The sequence below is a fragment of the Polypterus senegalus genome, chromosome 13 (assembly GCF_016835505.1).
Source record: "Polypterus senegalus isolate Bchr_013 chromosome 13, ASM1683550v1, whole genome shotgun sequence".
Classification (NCBI taxonomy): Eukaryota; Metazoa; Chordata; class Cladistia; order Polypteriformes; family Polypteridae; genus Polypterus; species Polypterus senegalus.
Genome location: NC_053166.1, coordinates 53,252,394 through 53,276,465, shown reverse-complemented (window position 1 = coordinate 53,276,465; position 24,072 = coordinate 53,252,394). Strand labels below are relative to the sequence as shown.

At 35.0% G+C, this 24,072-nt stretch overlaps 1 protein-coding gene across 1 annotated transcript; it reads left to right on the top strand.

Moving 5' to 3' along the window:
* The first annotated feature begins 4,616 nt into the window (after positions 1 to 4,616).
* Positions 4,617 to 23,286, top strand: LOC120542579 (stanniocalcin-2-like). Its single transcript, XM_039775137.1, has 4 exons — positions 4,617 to 4,858; positions 7,742 to 7,884; positions 9,790 to 10,001; positions 21,561 to 23,286. The coding sequence occupies exons 1-4, from the start codon at positions 4,711 to 4,713 to the stop codon at positions 21,931 to 21,933; spliced, it is 876 nt and encodes a 291-aa protein (XP_039631071.1). The 5' UTR covers positions 4,617 to 4,710; the 3' UTR covers positions 21,934 to 23,286.
* Positions 23,287 to 24,072: the final 786 nt, after the last annotated feature.

Here is a 24,072-nt window from a genome sequence, read left to right as displayed (position 1 = left end):
GAGATTGATTTTTGTTTCGTCAGACCAGAGAATCTTTTCCCTCATACTTTAAGAGTCCAATAATACTGTTTGATAAATGTTTACTCAGGAGTGGTTTTAGTCTACCCATTCTACCATAAATGCTTGATTGATGAAGTGCTACAGAGGCAGTCGTCCTTCCGATAGATAATCCCATCTCAGCAAGGGACTTCTGAAGCTCTGTAAGATTGACCAGTTGGGTTCTTGGCCTTCTCCCTGACCAAGGCCCTTCTTGACAAGTAACTTGGTTTGGCCAGAGAGCCAAGTCGAGGAAGAGTCATGGTGGTTCCAAACATGTTCCATTTCATAATTATTGAGACCACTGTCCTCCTGGGAATGCTCGGCTTTAAAAATAGGTTTATACCCTTTCCAAGATCTATGTCTCACCACAATGTTATTGTATAGGTCTACATAGAGTTCTTTAGATTTCTTGGCTTGGTTTTTGTCCTGACACACAGTGTGAATTGTGGAACCTTATATACACAGGTTCTACAGGTTTATAAATCAGAGATTTCAGTTTTTTGTTTGTTTTTTTTTTTAACAAATTTGCAAACCTTTCTGAAAACATATTTTTACTTTGTCATTATGGGTTATTGAGTGTACATTTATGGGCAAAAATAGAAGATATATCCATTTAAAATAAATCTATAACACAGTATAGCATGTAGAAAGTGAAGGAAGCACAGTGAGAGAATAATCTATTTCTCCATTATTATAGAACATGAAGCATGCATCAGTCACAAAGTTTACCAATTCAGTTTCCACATCTGACTTATATATATGTATGTATGTATGTATGTATGTATGTATGTATGTATGTGTGTATGTGTGTGTGTGTGTGTGTGTGTGTGTGTGTGTGTGTATACACTCACTGGCCACTTTATTAGGTATACCTGTTCAACTGCTTGTTAACGCAACTATCTAATCAGCCAATCACATGAGACAAACGCAATACATTTAGGCAAGTAGACATTGTTAAGAGGACCTGCTGAAGTTTAAACCAAGCATCAGAATGGGGTAGAAAGATGAATTAAGTGACTTTAAATGTGGCATGGCTGTTGGTGCCAGACAGGCTGGTCAGAGTATCTCACAACCTGCTGATCTACTGGGAGTTTCACGCACAACTATCTCTAGGGTTTACAGAGAATAATACCCAGTGAGAAGCAGTTCTCTGGGCGAAAATGCCTTATTGACGCCAGAGGTCAGAGGAGAATGTGTGGCTTGAGCTGATAGAAAGGCAACAGTAACTCAAATAACAACTCATTACAAACAAGGTATGCAGAAGAGCATTTCTGAATGCACAACACGTTGAACCTTGAAGATAATGGGCTACAGCAGCAGTAGACCACACCAGGTGCCATACCTGTCAGCTAAGAACAGGGAACTGAGGCAATAATTCTCACAAGCTCACCAAAATTGGACACCAGAAAATTGGAAAAACATTGCCTGGTCTGATGAGTCTCAATTTCTGCTGCGACACTCAGATGGTAGTGCCAGAATTTGGCATCAAAAACATGAAAACATTGATCCGTCCTGCCTTTTATTAACAGTTCAGGCTGGTGATGGTGGTATAATGGTGTGGGGGATAGTTTCTTCAGACAATCTGGACCCCTTAGTACCAATTAAGCATCATTTAAATACCACAGTCTACCTGACTATTGTTGCTGACCATGTCTATCCCTTTATGACCACAGTGTACCCATCTTCTGATGACTACTTCCAACAGAATAATGTGCCATGTCACAAAGATCAAATCATCTTAAACTGGTATCTTGAATATGACAATGATTTCATTAAACTCAATTGGCCTCCGCAGTCACCAAATCTTAGTCCAACAGAGCACCTTTTGGATGTGATGAAACAGAAGATTTGCATCATGGATGTGTAACCAACAAATCTGCAGCAACTGTGTGATACTATCATGTCAATATGGACCAAATTCCCTGTGGAATGTTTCCAGCTCCTTGTTGAATCTGAGCAGTTCTGATGGCAAAAGGATGCGCAATTCAGTACTAGCAAGGTGTACATAATAAAGTGGCCATAAGTGTGCGTGTGTGTCTGTATATATACTAGGGGCTTTGCCCCCTGCTCGCTTCGCTCACCAACCCCTGGGCCTCTTTGCAGTTCTGCTGCTTGCGTATGGGGATGCTGATGCACAATTTAAACATATTGTTATTTTCATGGGAATTGTTACATATACATAATAGAACTAACTATATTACATTACAGCGAGTAATTAACGATATTAAAAAATAGTAAAACATAATAATTTGAAAGTAAATTATGTTTCATTTTGTGTTAGAGTTATTTGCTGCATAATATGATTTTGTTCTGTTTGGCTTTGAAATTAACATGGAAATACTTTTTAAACTTACACTTTGACTGTAAAACTTCAGTAAAAACAATTTTTTGAATTAAATTTTGTCAGGATCGCATTGAATTTTGATTCTGTGTTTGGACTTTCATCATGACAATGCAATGTATAACTGCCTGTGATTGAATTTTGTTTCTTTCTCTCTATTAAATATAATGACTTTTTCGAATGTATGGCTCTCAGATTTGTTAATTGTCTTTGCAAAAGCTATTCTAATGGGAAACTGTTAACGTTTTAATACGAATGGGATATCAAGGTCTCCTTTGTTGCCTAATGTTATCCCCTGAAGATGTACTATATTACCTTTCTTGGATACAACCCTCTTTCTACAGTAATTCGTGTGGTGGAAGACCAGACTGTGTTAATGGTTGTAAATATTCTTCGGGATATTGTAAGTTAATGTTTTCAAGTTCTGCATGATCACCACCAACTGTTTCAGCATAGTCTATTGATATGCATTTAACCAATTTGCCATGTAACCGATTGCCATTTTTGGAATCAATTAATTTTACTTCATCGTTTCTCGGTGCTAGGATTGCCTATGTACTCATATTTTCTGTTGATAACCCTTCGTGATGAAATTCTTCAATAACATTTGGACATAATACGTCTTCTTTAATTGGGAATTTAAAATGAGGAAAATGTTAACATTTATAAGAACTGAGAGTGCAGGAACTGTGTCTTTCAAAAGCATTCACACGAATGAGAGGTGAGAGTACCGTGTGCTTGGTTGAATATGGCTGAGAGGAGGGTGTGACTTGGAAAAATCTCATGGCCAAAGTCTCGTCTTGTCCTAGAATTTTTTAAAATTATATATATATATATATATATATATATATATATATATATATATATATATATATATATATATATATATATACACACACACACACATATATATTATATAATTATATATGTTGTAAATCAGAAGTGGAGAGTGAATTTGTGAACTTTGTGGCTGATATGTGCTTCTTGTCCTATAATGGCTTATATATATACTGTATATCTTCTTCTGGGGGTCATCGCAGCAGATCATCCATCTCCATCTTTCCCTGTCTTTTACATCAATTTCTGCCATACTGACTTCTTTCATGTCCTCCCTCACCACATCCATAAACCTTCTGTTTGGCATTCCTCTTTTGCTCTTGCCTGGCAGTTCCATCTTCACCATTCTTTTCCCGATGTACCCCTCATCTGTTCTCTGTATGTGCCCATATCATCTCAGTCTAGCCTCTGTCATTTGGTCACAAAATTGCTGTATCTGTGTTGTCCCTATACTCATTTCTAATCCTTTCTACCCTTGTTACTCTGAGCAAAAATAGTAGCATTTTCAACTCTGTTTAAATACATATATATATTTATTTATAAAAATTAAATGTATATATAAATTATATATACAAAGAGTTCTATAATATACTTATAATTGTAAAGTACATTAGAGTGTTGTTTACTACATGTTGCATAAAATAATCAATGTTTATTAAATTCAGTACATATTTTGTAATACAGAAGAAATAGAGGGAAAATGCAAATTTAGAGATTAACTGAAATTTGTATTATTGTGCACTATGAGCAAAACAAACTGAAGTAAATTCATGTAACTTCCATAACTTTCAGGGCAGGAATTCCTAAATCATTCTTTGGCGTTGCGATATTCAGTGTACCTTTAATCAAATATCTTTTAAAATAACAATGCAGCAAACCAGAAACGCTATTAAATTTAACTAAATGCATCAAACATTGGAATTTAAAGTTTTTTTTATGAAATGTAAAAAAATAGTCCTGTCAGTGTTCACTACTTTGCAGTTGCCGAAAAAGTCAGTTATGTCGTATTCTAATCTATTTAAACAATCGAGAAAAATCATTGCAGCTGTATGACTTTTAAGAGTAAAAAATCTATTTTGAAAAAGACTAGATTTTACTATATATTTTTCTCTTTAATAAATAATGTACACATTATAAGCATGTTAACAATATTCTGATTTTAACGTTATCATTTCATAATTTAAGAATATTCTTAAAATTATTTATTCCCGTTTTACCTCTAGGTAAGACTATTGGCCACAAACGAGAGGATTTCACTACCAAAAAACGTCTTGCGATCGCGTGGAGAACTTCCAGAGGGCCACACCCCCAAACTTAGACCTGGATGTTTGCGCCTCTGATTGGTCAGGAGCTCCCAATGAGAACACCTGCTTTACTCCTTCATTCAAACTGACACTAGAGCTTTGGAAGTAAAGCAGCATCCGTCACACTAGGAGCCGCAATCAGCGCCATCCGAGCGAAAAGCTAAAGACGGTGTCGAAGTGCGGGCAGATATGCTGACCACCTTCTCCTCGGTGATACTGCCTTTCCTGTTGACTCTTCAGATATTAGGATCAGAAGTTACTGATGTAACCGATAATCCGCAGGACAGGGAAAAGCTGAATATCCAACAGAAGGGACGCCTGTCCCTTCAGAACACAGGTATGTGACACTGGTTTATACGGTTGTGGACTTCGTCGACATTCTGAAATTTACCGACACTACTGCATGTAATGCTTCTTAGAAGCTTTCAAATACAAGGCATGTAAGGGAGATATTACATCATCTGTTGCATCCCTTTGACAGAAATGTAAACTTTTCGCGATTGATTAAAACCTAAAATCCTAGAAGTAGAACGGAATATAAAGCAGAAATCCCGAAAGTTATAAATTGTATAAACGAATTAAAGGCATGTTACCACATTTCGCTATGTAAAATTTAACCAGTTGGACTCTTTGAAAGAATATAGCTGCACGTGCATTTTAGATAAGCACTCTTCTGTCATTCAGACGTGAAAATCGAAAGCGGTTGTGGGGGGCGGGGAGGTAACTTTCAATATTGTGCTTCTCATAGGACAGGCAGGCTCTGTTCAGTGTTCGGGAAACGACTTTCTTATTGTTAAAAGTGTCACTAAAGGCAACATTATTCCACAATATACCTTTTTCAATTGACTTTTCATGTTAATGCCAAATCGCATATTCTTTCTCCCGCGTGATTTAGGTTTTGACTGTAAGCTAATGTTATATAAGAATGTATTTTCTCCATTAATTCCATAAGCGTTTAATTGAGAGTAAGATGTAAGTCGACCGACCCTCGTAACTGTAGGATCAGTATTTACTATCAATGCATCTATAAGTATCCGTGCTGAAACGTGTATCCATTGTTTCTGAAAACATACGGGGCATAGCGCGGACGGAATAGATGCAGTTTCAGCACAGGGGCAAGCACAGAGCTCCATGATTTGATCTTCTCTCAGGAGAACTTGCTTGGCATTAACCCAAAGGCGACTTGCCAACTACCGCAAAATCTCTTTATGAGGAAATGAAACGGCCCTTGTCACCCGGCCCGAGGAACGAGCCGCACTGCACGAGTGCCCATGAGGGGGTGCACCGAGCACATATGGATTGCACAAGTGTGCATTTCCAAGCACGTCGGGGTCAGATCGTGTGATCGTTCCCGACATAGTGCCAAATGCAAGCTGGACGAATTAAAGCGACGCACTGTGCCCCAACTGCACAGTGGGCCATTCTAACTACTAACAAGCAAACCGGCCTTGGGACCCTAGATTCATGTGGCTGACTCGTTTATATGAAAATGCTCGAGAACGTCTGCCTTCGGATTGCGTTAACCGTTTCATGCTGTACACTCTACCTTCATTGCTGTTGGTCAGTAGAAAACAATTTAATAGAGGGGGCAGCACGGGATATTAAACTTGGTTCAGAAATTCAACATATTTTAATCAATCAAGTACGTGTGTTGCTTTAATCTCAACATAGTGTGTAATTTTCCTTTAGCTCAGTCGGTTAAACTGCTTACGAGTGGCTCAATCTGAGATACAGCACGATGTACGTTCGGAACCCAACAGAGAATTCGTAGACAGGGTACACAGTACAAGAGTGACCACAGTTAAATAAATGTACGGAAAATTTCACCTGACCCACAAATGAGAAATGTACATGCATGGACATGTGTGCATTCCACCTATTAAAAATCAAATGTAGCACTGTATAAATAAGGAAATCCTGGCCACTTTGTGGCGTTGGCGCCATGTACTGAGGTGTCGTTCGCCTAGTATGCGCGTGGGTTTTCCTTTGACAACCGAAGACATTCTTTTAAGTGTCAACTCTAAACCATCGTTTTGTGTGTTAGTGTACCCAGCTATTAAGTGGTGTCTCATATGCATTCCGCTATTCTATTTATGAGTTTTTCTGAAAAGCAATGGACGAATATGTACGACTATGATATCTTACATTAAAATATGCATTCCACTATTCTATTTATAAGATTTTTGAAAAGCAATGGGAGAATATGTACGACTACGATATCATACATTAAAATTCTTCACTTTAAATGGTGACATCATTAAAAATTAGTTGGTTAGAATAAAAATTGAATAGTGTGAACTAATGAGTTAAATGTGAATGCAAAACGTACTGTAACAAGATGCAACATGGAAATGACTGTCAGTGTGTAAAGGCTTGATTAAAAGGGGAAAAAAAAGAAAGAAAAGTCCACTCTTAAAAAATAATGGTGCCAGATTGGTTCTTTTAAGCAGTGCCCTAGGGGAACATTTTTGGTTTCCAATTGTACTATCTTGAAAGTTTCAGGAAGAACCTTTATTGATACGGATTTACAGCAAGCTCCACAAATAAGCATGAATGGATAACAATTTTGTTAAATACCAATGGGTTCCTAATTTAAAAAGGATGCTTGCTGCATTAAAAAAAACTCAGGCTATGTTTGGGTTTTCTTGATCTGTTTGTATATAGGCAGTCCACCAGACGTTAAAGATTTCTGTTTTTTCAACATATTAGAAACCTTTTCAAAGTCCAAGAACCCATTGAATATATAAAGAAATCTTCCAAAAATGAAATGGTGCCTTGACAAGCAATTGCTCAACAAGGGACCAGGTAACCCAGTGAAGTGCCATTATAGAACTGTTATTTTTAAAAGTCTCATTAGTGGCCTAACCTGTTACAAATAACTGCTGTATTTTTCAGTATACTGTGTTCAGATTTTTCTCCAGATAGCATTTACTAAAAACCATAATTTAAAGTGTAAAAGCATGCAGTTTACCATGCTCAATAATCTCACACTTCTTTAAATGTGTTTTGAAATATGCCTGCTCTTAATAATAAAAAGTATTTTACAGTTTAGTAAACAGTAATATTACACATTTTATCATCCATTCACTCAAGTTTTTTCAGCAGCTGCATGTATTTCCATTGAAGAGTGGTATCAATTTAAAAAGTGTACATTATTTTAAATTGAGAACAATAAACTAGTTATAAAAAGTTATTTTATTTTTCTTGTTTTCTTACTTAGCTGAAATCCAAAACTGCCTGGTCAACACTGGGGATGTTGGATGTGGTGTTTTTGAATGCTTTGAAAACAACTCCTGTGAAATACGAGGATTGAATGAAATATGCATGACATTTTTGCACAATGCAGGAAAGTTTGATGCCCAGGTAATTCTACTATTATACTTTTAATAATAATTCCATTGCATTGTTGTAAAGTATTTCTTTAAGTATGGTACTCCATGTAAAGATTGTTATTTTACTATAATCAAGATTTGAAAACAAGAAATATTTGGTCATATGACAGTTCAATAACTAACTTCCAGTTTGACTTTTGAGATACATCACATTCTGTATTAATTTAATTAATAAGATTTAGAATGTCTTAATTGGAAGAAAATACATCCACCCATCTGTCCTTTTGAAAATCAGCCCTGTCTTGTTCAGGTTATGGGAACCAAAACTTTTCCTAGCAGCAACGGATACAAGGCACAAAAACAATTCTGGATGGGGGTAACCTGAGATACATGACTTCATATCCTTGTGTTTTATATTGCAGAACTACAGAAAATCTAGTCTGGGATAATGGATTTTGTAGTATAAATCCCAGTTCACTAGCTGACTCTAGATGTGTTTCTGAGTCGGTCTTTTTCACATTTTTATTTTCTACTGTTCTTATGAAATCTCAAGGCTAAAGTTTTGTTGGATATTGTTGCTTCCATTTCACACCCTGGTACCAGTGGAATTGAGCATTAGCTTCAACATTTATCTTTACTGAATAAAAATAATGTAAATATTACTTAATTATAGATGTATGTGATATTCTAAATATATGTTTCTATTGTGTCATTTTACAAATATAAATGTTTGCCTATACTTCATTACTACACTGTAAGAAATTGTGTAAAGTAGTCAAAACAAGCTAAAACCTGAAACTGTATTTTAAGCTAGTCATTCTACTGCTCTGCATTTAACAATGCAGTAGTCAAAGCATTTTTTCATTCAGACACTGTTTTGTTTTACTTGGCTGCTTTGAGGGTTTCACTGCTTTCATCCTTCCACTTGAATCTATTTTTACATTTTTTTTAACTCACAGAAGTTACACAGGAATACACATACACACTGCTTGCTTTTTCAGTTGACAAGAAATACAATTAATTTTCTTTGTAAAACTTAAATATCACTAGGGCTGGCAACATTGTAAGTCTGATGATTCTTGCAGTCTTTATATAAACTTTTCAGTCAATATCCTAACCATTTCCCCTGTACATTTCTCTTTGGTGGCCTGTTCTCATCTTAGGGGAATTACATTTGATATTTTAAAATTAACTGATTATGTCAATGCCTATCAAGTGTTTTACTTCATCACTCTTTCACAATTGTAAAAGTCTCATAGCATCATGATGGTTCAGTGATTAATGCAGTTGTCTTACAGCTCTATGGACTTACAGTAAGTCCTGTTCATGTCACGTATTCATGTAGGTATGCTCTCTTTATTTCAGTTTCCCACCAAAACCCATGTTAGGCGAAGTGATTACTTGATATTGGCTTTGTGTAAGTGTACCATAGGTTGTAGGGTTTAATTCAATGTTCTACCTAGTTCTACCAGTATACTTTCTGTCACTTTTTAACTCTACTATGGGTGCAATTGTAAAATGACAGTAGTCTCTTGCTTGTATATTTTAAATTCACAACATCTGTCTATAGCTTACAAGCTTGAGGGGTTAAATGGCCTGTTCTAGTCACAAATGGTCTAATGTATTCATTTGAAAATTAGTTTTTTGTTTGCTCTTTGGTGTTTTATGTTGTTTTTAAAATACCATTAACTGACGATGTAGTACTTTAAAGCAGAATCTTCTAGACCAATATATAGCCATCTTGCTACATCTAAGTGATTCCCTTTCTGGTTTTTTTTTTTAGTGTTTCATAAAACAGAGGACAGTATAAGGTTTGTCTCTTATATCAGGAATAGATGACTTAGAAGAATCAGCACTTTTCATGCTCTGTTAAGCAGCAGTTTTCATAATCATTTAGAAGCTGATGGTGAGTCTGCATTAATTTTTGCCTTTCCAGGGAAAATCCTTCATCAAAGACGCCTTGAAGTGCATGGCTCATGGCTTACGACATAAGTTCAGCTGCATTAGCCGAAAATGTCCAGCCATCAAGGAGATGGTGTTTCAGCTGCAAAGAGAGTGTTACCTCAAACATAATTTGTGTGCTGCAGCCAAAGACAATGTAAATGTGATGGTGGAAATGATTCGTTTTCAAGATTTGTTTCCAAAGGGGTGAGTTTCTGATTTCTTTGTACATATCTTGAACCGAGTAGAGAACTAGAAAAAGACAGTTCCTATACTAAAGTTGTACAGGGCTAAAACATCTCTAATTTGTACCTTACAAGCAAGACCACAGCAAAAATGAAACAACCGTAGTCATGTGAATTTGTATTATTATTTTCTATATACTATATATATGACACCTTTTAAATAAAGTGACTTGCAAATTCAAAATATAATTCAATGGGTTAAATATATATTTTTGCAATAGGATCATAGGCAAGATAAGTGAATTGCTTAGGGGTCAAAAAGGTGGTAAGGTCTGAACTAACAACCTTACATTTTAGAGTCTAGTGTCACAGAAATTATGGCAGAATGCCAACTTTGACTTTTCCAACTAAGTCTTGTGTCATATCAAAATAAAAACAACTGTGATTGTTTGTTTTTATTTTAGATACAATGAAATGGAATACTGAATCATATTTATAGTTCTTGCCAGAGTATTTTAATAAAAGCGTACACTGCCCTAAACCAACCTAGCAGGAAGGTGCTATACAAAAACAATTAATTCAGTAGCCATCTCAGTTCAACATTTCTGCAGATTCTACAGAACAGTATGTTTTATGTCACAATGGTTATAAAGCACAACATCAAAAGCCATTTCACAAATAAACATTAAACATGCAGAGAGAATATCTTGAAATTTGAAAGCAAGCTGAACCCACTGTGAAATCTATTTGATATGGCCATTCTCTGCAAATATATTCTGTGTAGTTCTAATTTTCTGGGTGTCACTTATTGTACCTCCATACTTTTGAAGATCCCCTGGCTTTCAATACATCTTAAAAATTTGTATCAAACATTAAACCAACAGAAAATCTAAAACATTTTTTTAGTTTAGCCTTCATATCCCTTGGCCCTTTTTAATGTCTCTCTTTTATATCCATCATCAGCTCTCCTAAAAAGACATCATGCTGCTAGAATGATGTGTTAAAAATACCACTGATTGGTACATAACATCCTAATCCATGTAACCCAATACCTCTAGGGATTTGGATTCAGTGTTTTGGTTGAGCCTCTGGGGTTTTGTCCAGATTTGCTGTTGTCAGCAGAATGTACCAGTCTCTCTCTCTCTCACTGTCTCATGCGCTCTCCCTCCCCCTATCTAACTTTATCCTAAGTAGTGTAATAAGCCAACCCCTGAGTATTTCATGCTGGTAATACTGACAGAGAAAATTGGGATGCCTTTCTGATGTCAGGAAATGTCACAATCTTCCTGTTCAACTGAGTGTAGATTTTCTTTGCTACAACAAAGTAAATGAACAGGTTGCATTTACTACTGATACAAGCTAACCACAGATGTCATGTGAACCAAAATAATACTGACCAGCATAACCCAAGGTAAAAAGCCAAGGTTTCTTGTGAACAACATACAATACATGTTCAATTTCATTGCCAGATGTCACAAATACAACGAAGAGAAGCATTTGTATGTATTTGATTTTCTATATCATTGCACATTTTAACAATGAACTTAATCTTTACTTGTATAGTGTAATAATATATAGAGGAGAGTATAAGGAAGAGAATAAAGACACCAAGGTTTTGTGTTTGTATCATTTGCTTGATGTGCTAAATAATCCAACATGTGCAGTCTTCAGCTATGAAAATATTACTGCCCAACTAGTGGAGTCAACAATTAAAGGTTTAATTATGACTAGTATTTTAATACTTTGATTAGCAATCAGGCATATAGCCAGCTCTATCCAATATAGATCAAACTAACTTTGATCCTTACCATCTGAATGAAGTGTTCCTAAAAGCACATCATTCCTTTATAAAGATATTAGGGGGTTTTGCCCCCTGCTCACCTCGCTTGCCAACAATCTCCACCTGCATGTTGCGCCAGCAAATTTGCGTCTGTCGCTTGTGTATGTTGATTTCACTTTCACCAAACAACAAATCTTTTAATTCTCGCAGATAGGCCTCTTCACTGGGAAGAAACACTACTTTTCCCTGATGGCAACACGAATCTACAAGTCTCCGACTTAAAGTTTAGAACCAAATAATATCTACATACTTCTGTCATATCACCCATGTCCATATATTCAATCTCTTTTTCGCTTTTACCTTTTCATCAATATTGCATTGAATTTTGATTCTGTGTTTGGAATTAAATCGTGATAATGCAACGTATAACTGCCCGTGAGTGAATATCATTTATTTCTCTCTACAAGAAATGTGTCTGACAATAGCATTCACACAAATGAGAAATGATTGAACCATGTGCTTGGTTATGTGGGCAGGACTTTTTCAAATCTCTTTGCATAAGCTCTTGTCTCACGGGGCTTGAAGTTTTCTCTCGCAGGATTTCACTTTCACCAAACAACAAATCTTTTAATTCTCATGGATACGCCTCTTCATTGGGAAGAAACACTACTTCTTTTTCCCTGATTGCAACACAAATTAGATGATCTACAAGTCTCCGACTTAAAGTTTAAATCCAAACAATATATTCGATCTCTTCTTGCTGTTCCATTAATTCACAGAGGAATAATTTCCATTTGTTTGCGCTAATGCGATCTTTACTATCCTTTTTTTGAGACTTCGAATTTTTGTACTTCCATTATCTCTAACCTGCTCTGCATGTGTACCACGCCAATGTTTTTGATTTCTTTACAACATTCTACTTTGTCATCTACTTTGTCTTTTATTTCCGGCCCTGAGCGTGGTTAAATCTCTTGGCACAGAGACTGGTCTTGCGGGACGTGTGTCTCCGAGAAAATCACGTCCTGTCTCCTTCCAAAATTTTTTTTTATAATAGAGAGAAATTATTAACAACTCCGACTATACCAAAGCCAAAATGTTCCAATGGAGGAATTTTATGACTGTAGTCACTCTTCCCTAAAGTGGCCATTTTGCAAAATCTTTCCTAAAACAAGGTGTAAAATTGACATGAGGTGGCAAAGAATCCTTGTAAGACTGTACAGAAAAATAAGTCTCTTTGCAAAGTGCTCAAGTTAGAAACCACTTTCCAATAGCAAGAACATGAGTACCCATCTCAGGCTTGTCAAAATGCATTTGTATTATCCTCAAATATTCTGAAATAATGTTTTGAGGAGAGATGAATCAAAAACCAAATTTATTGGGAGGATTCTGATCCTGTTGTATATGAGGAAAAAAGATAACACTGAATTCTACCTTCAGTACATTACTGCGGCAGTTAAGTATGGGATAGTACCTTCATGAATTACAGATAGTGTGTTGTATAACAATTTGGACGATTAGCCATTATTGAGAGAATAATTTATTCTGCTGTTGTGACATGACCTCAGATGAGCAGTTCATGTTAGAAAGTGGTTCTGCAAAGGGGAGTAGGTCAAAAATCCATACTAGCACAATGAGTGATAAATAATTACCAAAAATAACTGGTTACAGTTGTTACTGTTAAAGTTGGTGTAACATGTTATTCACTTAAAGTGGGTAATTAATTTGTGGCACTGAGTATTGCATAAATGTTTTTAATACATTAAAAAACATAATTTTATGTTTTCAGTATAAATATATTCAATATTAATATATACATATATGTGAACACCATAAAGGTTTTACAGTAGCCTTGTGCACATAAGTATAAATTGGGCTGTTTCCATTACATGTTTTCTGTATTAATAAGTAAACTTTGAATGGCCTTTTATTTTAAGTCTGATGTTCCAATAAAAGTGACAATTTGCTTACGATCTGCAATGTATTTTGGAAACGGAATTTTCTTTTACCTTATTCGGTTGTTATATAGTGAGTCATACCAGCTCTGATCCCACAAGATACACAACATCTTCGCAGCAATTATCCCAGTTTCCTGTCTTCTGGACTATACAAATGCAAAACTAGTACTGACAAGATACATACTTTTCTATAGGTTTGCATTTCTTACTTAGTGTCCATCACATTATTTCATGGCTCAGAGCACCTAACTGAACTTCACTACTAAAAAAATATTACTCAATAAAACTTAAAACATACACCAGCAGAAGTGTTCAATATTAGATAAAGTACTACTGATAAAAGATAATAAGAACAGATACTACAAAACAATAAGAATCCTGGAGAAAAATATACCTGTGTACAGTATCAAAAAAATAAATCTAGCTGACTCTACCAAAAAAGCTACAAATAAAAAAGTTACATATGAAAAAAAGTTCTCTGACATGCAGCAGAGATGGTCGACCCAGAGTTTTGGATCCTTATGGAGAAACAAGTTGGTACTTTCAGGACACTATCACTAATCTGGAATTACCTCCATGTCATAACAGTCACTTTTGTAGTATATAACTTTTACATCCCTTAGCTTCCTACAGTATCCTGGGTCACAGCAACATAATAACTTGTAGATAAGTAGATCTCTTATTTGTTTCCTTCACTGAGAATAAGTATTTCAAGTGCTTTTTTCACAGAATTCTAGTTCCAAAAGTGTTTTCGCATTGGACCATATTTTGCAGTCAATAAATTAAGATGAATTACAGATTTCATTGTTATGGACACACAAGGTGTCCAAGAATAACTGTGAGCAAAAACTGACTAGGAGATAAACAGAAGGTAAGAAATAATGATCAAATGACAAAATTAGGGTCAGAATACCAGATTTAAAATGAGTTCAAGAAGCCAGGAACCAAAGAGGCAAAACAAAGACAAATGCAATTCAATAAGAAGATCAAAAACTAAAGAAGCAAACCTAGAGTGATAGCCTATTTGAAGTACAAGATAACTATGTCTAAAACAAAATTAAGAGCATTTTTAATCAATCAAGGGGTACTTTAAAATGTAAATGTCACAATATTTATAGGAAATCTTCTCGTGATGTCACCTGTATAATAATCACACTTACATGATCAACACTAAGCTGTTGCGTGATAAAGAAAATAAGGAGAGTAATAAAAAACATGAGTTTTATATTTAAATCCAAAACAAACCTCAGAAATGGATTCTACTCATAAAAAAACAAATACCACAAAATTACATGAAAGTATTTGTGTACAATTATGTGAAAAAGTAAGTACATCCCCATTGATTTTTTAAACTAATTTGAACAGGCAAACAGTAGATATTCTTTAAATAGTGCCCACTGATAAAGGCGAAATACTTGAATAAAAACACAAAGACAATTTGTACTTTCAAGCATTTGTTCAACAAAAAGAAAATGTATCCTTTCAAGCATTTATTCAACCAATGGATATAGTGGTCTGCTGGAGAAAAAGTAAGTACACCCGTGGCATCAAAATTGTCCCCATTAGCAGAAATGACTTATTGTAAGCAATTTGCATAGCTGTCCACCAGTCTCTCATATCGCCTCCTCCATTTTTGACCACTCCTCCATGCAAAACTCCATCAGTTGCAAGATGTTTTTGGACTTTCTTTGCATGTACTGCCCGTTTAATTTTCCCAACAATGTTTCAATGGGACTCAAATCAAGGCTTTGACCAGTGTAGTGCATAACCCTTCATTTCTTGTTTTTGAGCCATTCATTGGTGAATTCGCAAGTGTGCTTTGGATCACTTTCGTGCTGACAGGTCCATTTCTGGTTCAACTTCAGCTTTTGGAGAGATGGCGTTATGTTCTCCTCAAGCACACTTTCATATAATGAAGAATTTATAGTTGCCTCTATGACTGCAAGCTGCCCAATCCCTGAAGCAGCAAAGCAATCCCAAACCACAACATTTCTAGTGCCTTATTGCACAGTTGGAATGAGTTTCTTCTCCAGAAATGCTGCCTTCAGTCTGTACTATATAGGCTAATGGTGGCCAAACAACTCTAGCTTTGATTCATCTACACAGAGCCTAGATATCTCTGGTTTAAATAAAACAGCTACATGCTTCCTAAGGAGGTTGTAATCATTGGCACCTAATCTGGAACTAGTTTTATGGATATGAAGTGGTGATAAATGTAGGTGTATACTTCCTTTTTCCATATGACATATCTTCACTTTTGTTCATTTAGATTATAAGTATGAATACAACATGTAAATGTATGTATTGTTTGGCCAAGTATATCATCTTTTTCTGTGGGTGCCGTTTGTATGAAGATCTAATGTTTGCCTGTTCAAATACGTTGAAAAAACATCAATTTTCATGGGATATATTTACTTTTTCACATGACTGTATATGTTACACTCAGATGACAATCTGTTCATTCAAATGTTTACTTCATAACTCAGTTAATCCAACTGTATGGTGTTGCTAGATCCTACCATGGCTGCATCTGTTATAAGACAGATATCAAATATTGATGGGGCACCATTGAATTCATGTATACGCCCATATTCACTCACACCAGAGTGCCCAGTTAGTGCTTACCATGAACCTGTTTAGAATTTAAAAAAACGGCTTAGATATAAGAAGAACATAGAAAACTCCTGGAAGAAGATTTCAACCCATTCTCCCACAGTTGTAAAGTAGCAGCACTAACTGGTCCAGCACTTTCAAAACAAAATTATCTTTTAAGATTGTCTATTGTGTATCTCCTGTCATTTAATCTTTATTTAATAAAAACTTAATTGCAAAAAACAGTTTTACTAAAAACTATGTCAAATCACATCTTGTATTTCCTTTTGTGTTATGAAAGAGATGATTAGCTGTCTCAGGCTGCCCTGTATGCAAACTAAAACTTTTAATAGACCAGATTTCTTACAGGTGTAACATAAAAAACTATAAAGAAAGAATGATCTGTAATGATTGATACCCCATGAAAAAGATGACATAAAAATGAGATAAAATCCCGAAATACAGCTGTTGTTCTATAAATCAGAAATAAATAGCCAAGAACAGTAATTCTGAGGTTGACGGAATGTTCTAAGCATTATGATTACTTCATGTTGTAGTTTGTGTTTAACATCCATCCATCCATTTTCCAACCCGCTGTTTACAATATAGTGAAAAACTAGAGCAGTGTATGAAAAGCCTAGGTCAAGGATGCCAAGGGTAGTCAACTTTTTCCCATGATCAGTTGTTACATGTTATTTTTGCAATACATAACTGCATTCAGTGAGGAAGGTGAAGGCTGAGCATATGAAGTTGTAGGTTGTTAATTGCTTTAGTGAAACACTTTTTAAACAGATTAAAATAACACACTTTCATTACACTTTAGATAAATTACATTGTGAAACAATGTAAACTGTGTATACCAAGATAGGGAAATGGAGGAAATCAACAATTAGGAAGATGTTTGTCACATTCATTGTGTGTTTTACAGCCCATGTCTTGGTGACATAATATTCTCAAAGCTGTTTATTCAATTTAGGTGCAAGAAGAATGAGAGATTCTGTTTTTAAGACAGGAAAAGCCCTGGACACTCATTCACACATGCACACCCATACTTCTATAAAGTGTCTGTTTGGAATGCACTCGTATTTGAATGGGTTAGATATAGTAAGAAAAGCAGAATACCCTAAGGAAAATTCACACTGACATAGGGATAACATGCACTCTCCACAAAGATAACAGGTAGACTGTGGATTTAAACCCAGAACGCTGGAAATGAGAAAAGTCAGTGCTACTCATTGAGCCACTGTGCATTCTAGAACATTTTCTAAAGATTAGATGCATTATTTTTAAGCTAGACAGGCAGCAACCAAGACATGATTAATCAGAATGTTGTTAATTAAATACCCCAGGATTTATTTAGGCTGTTTCCTTCACTTTCCCTTAAACTGTTAGGTTTGACTGCAATAACGAATGATACAACAAAGCAACATTTCAAAGTAACTGAATTTCAGAAGTATCCTGAGGCTAAAAATGCAATGTAGATTTTTTTCACAAATCTAATTAATGCTGGTCAAATGTAACATATAATTAAATGGTGCTATTTATGTGTTAGTTGCTGGCAGTTCTGTGGCTGTTCCAAACTGATATTGTAAAAGTATAATGTCAAGTAAAAGTAGTACTATTTTTTGTATGTCTTGTGTTCAAAATGTGAAAACTCCTTCCCCTCTGCCCTATTAACAGATACAGCCCAAGGTGCTCTCCACAGGTGTTCTCTAAAACATGATACTAATGCAGAGATCCCACAGGAGGAGTGAATTACAATGCAAGTAATTGCTCAGAGAGGCACATTTTTTCAGTAGCATTAAACTAACAGAAAGATAACTGTAATTAAAGCAGAGCACCACAAGACAAAGCGGATCAGATCTGAGTGGTATACTTGTTATCAAATGAAATCCATTTTCTAGTTGCAGTTCTCCCATGGTAAACTGGAGATATTCTTAAGAGCAGAAAAAAACAAAACATTAAACTGGACAGCAGAGAGACAAAGGATATTTAATTGAAAGAGAACTGAATATCCTAAAGGGGGTACCCCACAATACCCAGTATCTCCTTCCATCTACACATGCCACAATAGCTTTGTACTCCCAAGCTTGTCAACCAAAACAACTGTGCTAGGGCAGTTAACAGTACTGACAAAAGTAACTCAATTAAATTCTGCTATTATATTTGAAGAGATTGAAGATATCATTAGGCAGCAAATACACATAAGCAATGCATTCCAAATCTTAAAAGAAGCTCTTATTATTTACACTTGAATGAGGAGCATAAGAACAGTGTTAAAACGTTTTGACCAACTGCACTGGCTACATCTTGTTCTCTTCAAAATGAGCTTTATATGTTAATGGGGCTCTTGTCTTCTCTCATTTGGTCTCATGGTACTGACAATACTGACTGTGTATATAATTCCAAACATGTCTCAGTATGTAAGGTAAAAACAAGCAAAAAATTAAAGAAAAAAAGCAGATAACCTTGAATGGGAGCAATTTTATATATCCAAATATTAAACTACCAAAAAGCAAAATGGAATTTCATTTGCCCCAGTTTTAGCAACAACCAGTGGTTAAAATGGTAATTGGAATGTGGTGGAAATAATTGCAGCCCATTTGGGAGAAGGGACATTTTACTGTCAAACTGGCATGGCAGAGACAGATGATCACGTCATCCTTAAATTCTTGGGGGGTGCTCATTGCCCTTCAGTGTTTTACAGCCAAAGACGCCATGGTTTTATAAGTAAATCATATGTAATTAAGTTGAAATTGATTTCTGCTGCCTGCCCAGTCAACCCTAAGTATGAGTACAGCATTCCAGGCGTTTTTGGCTCCAGTTTAACCACAGTTTCTAGCCACACCACAGTTTGAGGGTGATCAATTATTTTATTGCCTAAAATGTTTCAAGTAAATTCCCTGTACGCAGACTCAGATACCAATCAATCAGTCAAATTTATTTTTATTTGGCTCCTTTCAAGATGGATATTATCACAAATAATACAACCTGATCATTATTGCACAATTTGACAGGAAGGCAGTATTTCTAGATTTAAGCAGTGTAAGTGAATATCCTTGTAACTGATTGTGCGTTTGATGCTAGGTTCTTTGTAGGTAAGAAAACTAACTTGTTTCGTGTTGTTGTGTTTGGTTTAGAGCTGTTCCCTTGTGATGTTGAATTTTGTAACCTTGTTCTTAAACACTCGTTTCAAAACAGTCCACTTCATGATGTTAGCCTCTTTTGTAAATTACTTTGGATAAAAGCATCTGCTAATTGATTAAAGGTTAATGTAATGTAATGAGTAAATTAAGTAAAGTTCATAATTAAATCTGTTACCTGTTTGTTCACTATCTGCTTTAATTGTTGAATGGTCTACGTAGAGGCAAGTAATGCAAGAAAATGTACAAAGTTGTGTCTTGTGTAAAAATAGATGATAAAGTGGCTGAATACATTTCTGTGATCTAAAATGTCGGAAATATTTTATATCTGTTGCAGTGTTCCATGAACAATGAAAGACACATTTATTTGAATGCAGACATAAATTCATGCAGTCTTTAACTTTTATACGATTAAGGGATCAGTCCTTTTTTAATATACTATCTTTAGTCAAAAAGCATGATGTAATTTTTACTAAAATGCAGTTGTATTGTCATATGCAAAATATTCAGATAAATCACAATATACTATATTTATTGCATTCTGTAACTGTGAATGTTTTGGAAGACTTCTGATCTATCAAAACTAAGTCTAGTCAGCATATGAGATGATACAGAATGTGTGCTTCAACTGCTTTTTAAAGAAATTCCTGTAGAAAGTAACTAATTTTTAGAAGACACACAGCCTCAGTTAATTGAGTCATAAGATGAAAGAATGGCTCTGAAAAAAGTAAAGGCAGGAAGTGATGGACACATGAACACAAGGAGAGAATGACATAAAAGAATATAAAATAAAGATTGAAATGAAGTACTGAACAACAGTGGTTATACCATTTAACAGTGCAAACTGTGAACCTCAGAAAAGGCTGACCGAACAATGAAGACTGAACAAAGGGATACCAAAATGTACCAAGCAAAGCCCTAAGCTGAGTGGGTGTCATACAGTATGAATACAGAGGCATGCACACTTGTTAAGTGTTCAAGTATGTTGATAAATGACACGAATACTGTATGTTAGTTTTGAAACAGGTAAGGTTGGTGACTACTTTTCAGAGTGAAATGAAATAACAGAGTTGGAAATTTCTGACACAAGGCTTGGTAACTAAGGCAATATTTTCTGCTAAGCAAATGAGAACCCATTTGTTAATAATTTTTGTTTTAGCGAAATAATGGACTTGCAGTCCCACACTATTATATCTGCGAAAATAAAAATGAAAGTTTAAGTTCAGACTACATCAGTTGGTTAATTTTCATAGAGTGTCTGATGCATTGATAAATGAACGGATTAGTGAGAAGATGCCAGAAATGCTTAGATTAGACCAATGACTTGCTCCTGGAAACAGAAAAACAAGGAATCATGCCTGTAAAGGATTCTGTTTGTACAATACACTGGGTAATAACTTCACAATACTGTAATTACCATTACTTTCAATAGTAAAATGTTACAAACCTTTAGAGTAGGTACTACACAAAATCTACAAATAATAAATAAATGATTTGTAAAGATGTAAAGAACAATTATATAATGTATGTTAACGTACTGATGAAAATAATTAAGACATGTAAGGAGTATATGGATTACCATTAGGTGATATTTATAGCTACTTCGATGTACCGTATATATTATAGTAATCTGGTAAGCATTATATAATGTTTATTAAAAGCTTATTAAAGAAAGTTGTAAAGTTTTACCATAATTGTACTTATGAAACAGTATCTTAGAATATTAAATGTGTAATTTTTTTGATTGGGTGAGTAGTTTGCCATTTTCTGCATGCACACCTTCTTTAACTATCCTTAGCATAAGATAAAGCTAATGTTATTCAGCTAATAATCCACCACAGTCAGAGAATAAAGTAAGAATAGTAAACCTAAGCTTTTCAAAATGGTTAGGTAAATACTGAAAAGCACTTTTATACTTTTTTTTTTCCTGATACATTTTAACTATTTGTTGTCCCATTTAAATATATCCTTAGGCTTCATATAAAATTTCACATCCAACCACCAATCTTTTTAACCCTCTTGTCCAATATTACACAAATTAAACTGTCTTTCATGTCAAACACCTATTCAGTCTGAACTAAATGTGTTGGATTTATTTAATTTCATTACAGACCGTATGTGGAACTTGTTAACATACTGCTGGGCTGTGGAGAGGAAGTTAAGGAAGCAATTACCCAAAGTGTGCGGGTCCAATGTGAGCAGAACTGGGGCAGTCTCTGTGACAGCTTAAGCTTCTGTACTTTGAACAAACCAGGGGATCAGAGTCTGTCTGCAACAGTAATTCCAGAAAAGAAGCAGGGAAATAACAAAGCCATTGACACAGTCCAACAAAACCATGAGCTTGAGCAGGAACATGGTGAAATCTCCAAAAGTGAAAAGGCACCAAAGGTCCATGTGAATCCTCACCCCCGTGCAAGGCCCAATAGTCAGAGTTTAAGCATCAAAATGGAAGAAGATGCTGAACAGTCAGATATCCGAAGGTGAAACAGCCACTAACTTCAGCTACTTGTCTCATGCAGGAAGACACACTTTACAGAAACTTTCTTCTCATCCATGCACATTCCAAATTGATACACCAACCAGGGTATGTGTGGTGCCATGCATTTTAGTATTGATTGATCCTTGTAATGTCTTGTCATTTTAGCATCTTCAGGATGATTTATTAATTATTTATTACTACGTTAATTTTCTTGGGATTACTCTCCACTGATGCAGCATGAAATTTTTCTTCACTTTTTTTTATAGATATGTATGATATATTTTCTGAATGAAATACAGGGCAGTTTCTATTCTAAAAATGGAAATTAAAAAAAAAGATGCAGGATATCAATCCAGTTTAGGCACATATTTGAAAACATTGTGCAAGTTAAGGGGGGAACTGGTTAAGTACTGGGATAAGCTAACTTTCTTCCTCTAGTCTGAGCTGGTATTTTTCTCAAACTCGTATTTTATGTGGTTACAGAATGAAAAATCTATTTTTAGTCATTTTATTATTGTTATTAATCTATTTATTTATTATTAACATTTAAGAATCAGGGAAACAATATAAAAAATGCATAGCATAAATGCACACATTCTCTATTGATGTACTTGAAATGTTTTTACCTGCAATAATAAAAATGTTACATCTTTTTTTAAATTTCCTTTCATCCTATTCAAAGCATATCTGTACATAGGGACAGGATTCCTTCAGGTACTGTTTTTAATATGGTGACAGATGTGCAACAGGTTAAAACTGTGAGACAGTAAACTCTTAGATGGGGAAATTAAATTATGCTATATATTCTATTTTAGAATGGGATTTACAGGACAAATTAATCTATTGAATATTAATTATTGATGTTACTTTATATTGTCAAAAAGGAGACAAAAACCTTTCCATAAACTTGTATACAAAGGAAACACATGTATACAGAAGGCATTTATAGTTTAAGACTTTGTTTTTGGTTTGGGCTAAATCAAAATGTCTGAGGGAGCTGGTTCTGGAATCTACTTATATTCACATTGACCAGTGCTATTACTCAAAATATTCTGTTTGCTGAGGCCATTCCAAGAATTCCACTGGGAGCAAGCCAGCATGCCTCCTTCGAGCTACATTCCAGGAGTCCTGCAATGGGTCTATGCCTCCAGATATGCTGAAAATAAATACATTGCTTTTTTGTACAGTTTCACTATATTTCACAAAGGGTCTTTGCTTATACATGTACATATATACACACGTTCACACACATAGTTTGTCATTGCAACTAAAGCCAAATTATGCTTTTAATAAATATTTGCTTTGGGAAAACTACATGTGCAAAACAGAATTCAAAATAAAGCCCTATGCATTACCACCTTTTTTGTACATTTCCTGTATATACATAACAGTATACTTTGACTAAAGTTCAGCTTGCTAAATCTTTTAGCATCACAACTACAGTGTGTGCAAATTTTTGTGTGTATATATGTTAAATGTGAGTGTGTATACTCTGTAATACACAAGTATCGATATATAGAAGCAATTTCCTAAACAGATTTTTGGCTATTTTTTTAATGTGAGAACTTCTTTTATGTGAAAATGTACGTGTTTGTCTACTGATTCTGTGTATCTGCAACACTGTAAATATTTAACATCTCTATTTATTGTACTTTACTTCTCTTTTCAGTAAATTGTTAAGATTTCAAGGGTATCTGTGAGCTTCTTGTCCTGTTATATATGTACCTAAAGCACTAGTGCATTCTGTTCAGCAAGCTCAGCATCATTTTATACCATTTTATAATTTTATTGTCAGTGTTACACAGTTCCATAATTTTATTGTCAGCGGTATTATTGGTAATTTATTAAACTCCTAATTTATGTCTTAACAAGATATTCTTATTGGCTTGATACTCACTTACATTGCTTGCTCCAGTTAACCATGCCGGTAGAGCGTTCTTAATAATGTGTAACTTGCTTTCCTATCTTCCATTCATACCATCTCTAAATATTATTAATAGTATTATCACTGATGTAACAATGTTTGGTTTCATTTTTCATATTATATAAAGAACCCAGAGAAAAAAAGACAACAGTTCAGACTTTAAACAAATAAAACATAATCACACATATGCTATGAAAAAGTTATTATGATTCTTCCTACT